General features: G+C 42.2%; 1 protein-coding gene across 1 annotated transcript; it reads right to left on the bottom strand.

The window, feature by feature from the left end:
* Nucleotides 1-5167: 5167 nt before the first annotated feature.
* Nucleotides 5168-7235, bottom strand: GATC (glutamyl-tRNA amidotransferase subunit C). The gene is made up of 4 exons (XM_026859924.1): nucleotides 7221-7235; nucleotides 6948-7114; nucleotides 6452-6555; nucleotides 5168-6092 (listed from the first exon to the last, which is right to left on the bottom strand). Exons 1-4 carry the CDS (start codon nucleotides 7233-7235, stop codon nucleotides 6037-6039), a joined length of 342 nt encoding a protein of 113 aa, XP_026715725.1. The 3' UTR covers nucleotides 5168-6036.
* Nucleotides 7236-7443: the final 208 nt, after the last annotated feature.

The following is a 7443-nucleotide window of genomic DNA, read 5'->3' as shown; positions in this document are numbered from 1 at the left end:
ACTCGCCCCGCCCAGCCCGGCGCGGCGGCCGCCGTCGCTGTGGGAACGGACGCGGGCGCAAGGCATGCCGGTCTGAAAGAAAACGCAAGAGTAAAACGCTACGCGAGCGCCGGCCGGTGGCCAATGAGCGCTCGGGGGACGGGCGCCATTGGCCAATGGTTGGCGGTCGACGCGCAGGGGGCGGGGCGAGTCCGTGGGGCGGCGCCGCTTCCCCCCGCAGGCCGCGGGCGAGGGACCGGGGCGCGGGGCCGGCACGTCCGGTGGAGGGTGTCAGTGTAGATTTCAGCAGTGTGTGGAACCCTCCAGTCCTGGCTCCCGTGCTGCTCATCCCTGGCATCGTCTAGTGACCCTGGGTTTCTGAAAGGACGCTCGGTCTCCAGTGCATTTTACTGTGTCCACCAGTTTGGGTAAAACACCTCTCCGTGGTTAATATGTGGACTCCAAAGGCCATTTTATTACTTACCCCAACTCAGATCACAGAGATGCCGAATTTAACCCAGTAATCTCTGCAACAGGCCCTTGTTTCTCTTTGATCTGGGACAGCTCTTTCGGTAAGATGGTCTTTACTGAGAGGAAAGCCCACCCGTGCTTCAGGAAGGAGTTTCAAAATGGCACTTGATCATCTTGCCTATTCACGTGTCCATTTTCAATTTATCTTTGTCTTTCAGACTAAGTGACCTCTGATAGAAATCTTTTACCATGTTTACTGAATGTGATCAAGTCAGCGCTACACTTTATTCTTTTAGTGAACTGATTTCATCAGACTTCTTAAGTCTCATTTAAAGCATCTTTTGCAGACCTCAATATTTCTGCAACTCATTACTTTTTGGAGGGAGGTGTCATTTTGGGGTTTTTTGTTTTAAACGAAGCAAGATGTTTTGGGAGATGGTCCTGCTCTGGTTTGTTAGTTTCACTCTCCCTGGGACACTTTTGCTCATACTCCTGTCAGCAGCTAGAAAGTTTCTGTTGAGTCTTCCATAGCTGGTGATCCGTTAATAACAGTCGTCTGAACCATGTCTACAGCAAACAGCACAGGATGACTTGAAAGAGATTTTCAAATACTGGTAGGTGGGACTGCTATTTCCTTGTAGAAACAAAAAAAAAAACTCAAGAGCAGTCATCCGCCTCATTTGAAATGCATATATTTCTCATATTAGTATATTATAGTTACCTGCTCAGTGTCATTCATAGCAAAAGCGCATAACTACAAGGAATCTTTTGCTTTTGCAAGCTCTTTGAAGAATCTTTGAATAGTCTGGGGGCCACAGCACTTTTAATTTACAGAACTGTTTAGTATCTGCAGCACTAGCAATGGTGCTTTGAGTACTAAACAGTTTTGTGCTGACAGAACGGAAACATTTAACAATCTTCCCAGTGCTTACCGTGGACTTCAGAAACATTCATGAATCTCTAAGGAGGTGGCTGCGTTTGGTAGCTGCAGGCAAATTTCTATGCATTTATTAAGTAATGGTTAGCTGAAAGAACAGATGTGATGACGACTGCAGGAAATGTCAGTGTGGGTGAGATACACATCGTTAATGCGAAGCTTTAAAGCCTGAGATATACAGCTTTAAACAGAAACATTAGAGCCTTACTTGTTAATCAAGAATATAAAAGTATAGTTTCCCTCAGGACAGAGCTGCAGGGGAAGGCAGAACAAATATATGTAGGAGATGATAGCTGGAGTAGATGAGGTGCTGAGGAAAATTGGGTAATGGATAAGGCATATCATGAGATTCCTCTTGCAGATGGAGGTTAGACTGTAAGCACTTTTCAGTTGAGGCCTTTTTTTGCTGTGTTGCATACTGTATCACTATATCAAATACAGATTTTTCCTCCAGCTCCTGGTTTCTATCAAAACATAAAATAATCATTATTAGCAATAAAATAACTTCCATTTTCTTTTTTCCATAAAACTGAAGAAACCTCCACCTTGACATTTTCTCTGTAAACCTGAATCTATATGTTAGGTATTCTAATTCAGTTTTATATGTTACAGATCTACATAGTAGTAGAAAAACCTTAGCAGATGTAAGTCAAATTATCTCCAGGGAAACTAGATACATCTGCATCATCTCGGAATCTGGCCTTCTTTTGTTGTTTTGTTTAACCAACTTTTTTTCTCTTTTTTGCCATATCTATTGACCACAGAGAAAAGATGAGTTATTTCACAAATATATGTTTGTCTCACTGCAGTTAGAAGGATTTTACAGGTAGTGATTTTATTACACGAGTCCTTAACTATAGTTACTCACTTGGCAGTGTTTATAAATTGCATTGTGGCCAGAATGCCATAAAGATCTGAACCAGATCCAGACCCACTTGTGCATCGAGGACCTGTGGTGAAAGCAGGTGAACTGGCACTATGAAGGGCGTCTTGTCCCCACCTCAGGGCGCAGCCAGGGCCCAGCGGAGCTTTGTGCCATCCCGTGGGGTGCAGCACCCACCACATCAGACATGCCGAGGGAGGCTGAGGCACTAATATATTTTGCCCCATAGGCAGCTCATCTGGCTTTTGCCAGGATTTCTGCTTTGGTGGTTGCATGTGTCTGAGTCAGGGCTGTGGTGAAATTGCAACAAACCCCTTCATTAAGGAAATGTGTGTTTTCCACTTTAAATGCAGTTTGGGCTGCAGGGAACAATCAGGCAGTCTGCTCTCCCACTGGAGTGTGTGGGTAAAGGAGCAGCAGTGAACTGGAAGTTTTAAGCTTAGCCTGTGCTGCACTGGGAATGTGGGATCATTTTTGTCCAAATTGTTGGTTTGGTGGTTGCTTTTGAAGTGTTACATGACGATATATTGGGTTGGAAGCTCCTACAGCCATGCAGTTCACTCTCAAATTCCTCTTCCTTTTTCTATGTAAATAACATTGTCCCTATTCTCTCTGATGGTCAAAGGAGGCCAAAATGGATAGAACAAGTGGGGATTTCACCAGCTGGGAATTCTCTGCTAACATGTTTGTTGTATAATGACTTGAGGTCTTTCTATGTCATGATTTATACATGCATCATAAATTACTTTTAGGCTGAGATTGTGTATTTGTAAAACTTCAGCATTTGCAGGGTCTGAATCTTGAAAAGCCTGAGACTAAAACACTAATACAGTGTTACAGCTTTGCAGAGAACTCGATTAGTGGGGTTAAATAGAGACTTTAATTCAACACCCTCGAAAGAATTCAAGTATTGTAATAATTACATATTTTATGCATATATATATATATGTACCTATGTATACATATGTATGTATATTATGGAAGCTTAAACAAATAATGAAGTAACCCCACAAGTAAGAGTGGAACAAGTGTTTGGTCTCACTTCCTGCCAGAGAAATATGGAAAAAAAATCAGCTCCAAGCTTACCAAACACACAACCTTTGAGGGTAGTGAGTGACAGTGGATCCTACCCAGTAGCTGTGAAAGACTGCTGTAATCCTTTTCACTCAGCCTAGGTTTTCCATTAAATACATGGCACATAATGAATGAATAGCCCAAGAGGGAGCTTGTCAAAGCAGTTTGTACACATGATATTAAGAGCAAACCACTAGTAGGTGAACCTAGTACCAGTACTATTCAAACTCTTCAGTAATTTTTTCAGTGTTTTTCAAATTATGATACTTATAATATGCTTGGTGGACTTTTGAGATGTTAAGAAACAACACATGTATCATTAATCTCTCATTTATATTACCTGTTGTTTGCAGGGGTGTGGAAGATGCAGTTCATAGGAGAAATAATGATTATGGCCATGCTCAGGACTTCCTCTATCAGACAGTTGCCAGGACCTGAAGGGACACATGCACCAAGCTGGTGTTTATTATGCAGATGTACAGAAAGATGGGATGGGAGTAACAGCTTTTCTTGGCAAAAAGATATAGAACAAGCACTGTGTAAGCTGGATGACATAAAGTTACCACCCCATGAGGTGAGTTTCTGCCCTCAAGGGAAGCATGTGCCTGCAGTCATGGAGAAGCATACTTCTCCTATCAGGCTCTCCGGAGCTTAAGATATGACTCAGAACTGGTGATTAGTAGTATCCTATTACAATAAAATCAGGGGTCTTTTCTAGCACTTCCGAAGAGAATTCCACTGTGGCTTAGCATGTCATGATCCCTTCTAATGCACAGAGGTACAATTGGAATAAATGATTATGGATTCTTAAATCTGTATGTGGACAGGGCCCCATGCAGGAAGAAAAGTTTCTCAGCTTTTTCTGCATTCTTTATGGCCTGAAAGTGACTGGCCTGGACTATTTTGTTCTAGTTTGCTGCAGTATTCTTCTTTGAGCAGGTCTCTAGTTTCTCCCAATGAGCCTTGGCTTATTTTGCCTCTGCCTGTTGGCAGTTATGTGAGGAAGCCTCAGCATTCGCTGCCAGGACAAGACAGGGACAATGAATGTTGTTTGCTAGAGCAGTCTTCCCCATTTGCGCTGTACCACACCTCTTCCTGCGATGGTTTCCTGGCCTCTGAGCCAGCAAGGCAGAGTCCAGGGGGCTCCTTTTGTTCTTGGAGCTCTGCTACTTCTTTGCAACCACTCCTTTACTGTGGCAGAGCTTCTATGACAAACAGCCCACCTGGGAGCTGATGGCTGAGGTGCTTACCCCAGTCATTTCCTTGCAGGATTTGAGGTACCGGTACATGACTATTACTTAAGGGTAACAGGCTGAGCTCAACAGTTAATACTTTTCAACACCATCTTTCAAAGGAACAGAAGTATCCCTGCACTAATTCTGTCTGTTGTTTCCCTCAAGATGGAAACTTTCTAAGCCAAAACCACAACTGAGCAGCAAGAAAAGCATTTAGAGCTGTGTGCTCAAAGATATTTTACTTCTAGGATATTATAACAGTCTGGGGAGTGGTTTCTCCAGCTCTGAGATCTAAAGTAAAGGCTCAGTATCCTTATAACAAGTAACATAGTAAAATGGTGATACTGAGGTGATACTTTCAGGAGTTTGTAGAGCCAGAAACAGATTAAAGGTCAAGCTGTATCCAGAGTAGTATCTGCTAATCGCACTGCTTCTTCTAGTAAAGCTGTTGCAAGCTTCCTGCTAACAATGTCTGCCTGCAGCACTGAAAAGTACCACAGTACTTGTATTTCTAAAACCAGTTCCAACAAAAAATAAAGGTGACAGCATACATTTAATTCACTGTGACAACAAAACAAAAATACCAAATTCACAAGTAATTACATTCTTTATTTACAACAAGCTTAGCCACACAAGATGTTTTAAATTATGCAAACAACTGCAGTATTTCAAAGTGGAAAAAGTTTAATCCAGAAAATATTGCTGGTGCCACTATAGGTGCACAGCTGGTGGACAGAAATACTTGTGGCAAATATTTTTTATTTTAGAGCAGCTATTTCTGCACTTGAAAAGTACTTTCTCAAATTATGTACAACTCCAGTTGTATTGTGAGAATAAAAACATGAAGTGGGAAACAGAAGGTAACCCATACAGACATGGAGCACAGAGATCAAATGGAAATATTCAGTAGAAGAAAAACATCTGAGTGAATCGTCTTCTCAAAGTGCCTTTTCTTCCATAATGAAAATCTGAGTTCTGTCTGTATGTCAGAGAGATACTCAGCAATGTTACGGACTCCTCCTCCACATCAGACTTTGTTACTTCTGGCAGGTCAGAGCCAGAGTCGATCTGAAGATGAGAAATAGGCAAATACAGCCTTCCAACTCCTCTTGTTTTCCTGACAAACTTGTTGAGGAGAAACACAGTGGTCTGGGGGTTTTAATCATTACCTTTTAACGGGGTCTTTGTTAAAAAAGTCTTTAAGCCATTCAGTATCTTAAAGAATAACATAAAATTCACTTTGCTAAATAAAAGCACTAAGGTCATCTGTCATGCTGCCTTCCAGCGTGAATATTTCAGTAGTACTACTAAACTTTTTACACCTTCCTTCCTCTGTAAATTATCTTGCAAGTGCTCTTCTGATCAAAATACATGGCAGGCTATTTCAGCTGTGACTGCACAAAACTTAAGTTTTCCCAAGTAAAATACTGAAATGGCACTTGGTTTCTGGACTTCTGCTAAGAGCCCTTCAGAAAAGTCTCTCGTTCTTCTAGCTTTGGTAAAGGGATGTTACCTGATAAAAAACAAAAAGAAAGGTGTGTGAGACTAGCTGTAAGTTACCTTCAGGGTGCTTCTCCAGTTTATCCCAAGTATGTACAGGCAGCTTAAATTTCCTGAGCAAGTAAGGAAAGTAAATCCTGTCTGACTTCCTGTAAATAATCACTCAACGTATGCAGTAACTTTGGAGTAAGATTAGCTTCTGTGCTGCTTTTGGACCAATAGAGTGCAGACTGTTTTATACAGATGGCTACAGTTATTTATTTTAGTACTTATTACTAGCTAGTATTTCTGAAAGTAAATGTAGCAATGGCAGGTTATATTCCTCAGGTTGATTCAAGCAAGATTAAGAAGTTTTTATAAGCAAGACAATACCTGGTGGAGCTACAAAGTATTCTTCTACTTTCTCTCTGGCATTTTTCAGCAACTCTTCTGTGCAGTTGCCTTCTGTAACATCATCTTCTCTGAGATACAGACACCTGAAGCACAAAGATTACTAGCCTGTCTTTAAGATATTCTATGAATATGAAGAAGAAAGTGTGGCTTATCTCTAAACCCGGTTTTGGTCTTAAGAAAGCAGTAAGACAAGTATTGGAACATTTTTAAGCAACTAAAAATGCCACTATGAGGTATTTGGGGAGCAGCGTGTGCCCATCATTCATGAGAAGCAAGATACACAAAGGAATTGGAGTTCATCTTTGCTATGCTTATGCATAAAGATCATGGGTGTTAGTGACATCTTCCTTCCACACAAAGCCACAGTAAGATTTTGCATAGCCAGGGTGATTCCCAGGGTTTAAAAAAACAAAAGTTAAAAAAGCAAATAGTGTGATATATTAACAGATAAAAGGATGCTGCTGTGATTTATTACCTGTCCTCCAGGACTGAATCCATCGGTTCTACCCCATCGGTGTTTACTTCATGAAGCTGATCAGCGAACTGGATTGCTTTCTGCAGCCGCTCTACGCCCTCTGAATCACGGAAATCAACCAAGGCCAGGTGTTCCAAGTGATCCAGTACCTCCACTGTCACTTTTTGCTGTACAGAGACAAATATGGACAAAAAAACACAAAGGTAAGCAAGTCTAATACAGTGCTACTTTTGGTTGGTTGGTTTTTTTTTTTTAACTAAAAACTTGCTACACGGCAAAACCTCGCATTTACATCTGCTGGGACACGCTGATTTCTTGCAGTTTCTCAGAAAACTAATCGAAACCGTGTCTTTTCCTCTATGTAAGCTCCTGCCCAGCGAAGGGCGAACTGGAGCTGGCTCTCGTTGCGGCGGCTCGGCCCGGGCAGAGCGGGGCCGGCAGCAGGAACAGCCCGGGGCCGTGCCGGGGGGCTGCGCTCTCCCCACCCGCTCCGCTC

Source organism: Athene cunicularia (assembly GCF_003259725.1).
Source record: "Athene cunicularia isolate RWA chromosome 15 unlocalized genomic scaffold, athCun1 chr15_part1, whole genome shotgun sequence".
NCBI classification, from domain to species: domain Eukaryota; kingdom Metazoa; phylum Chordata; class Aves; order Strigiformes; family Strigidae; genus Athene; species Athene cunicularia.
The sequence above is the reverse complement of the archived record's forward strand: the minus strand, read 5'-3'. Positions and strand labels throughout refer to the sequence as shown.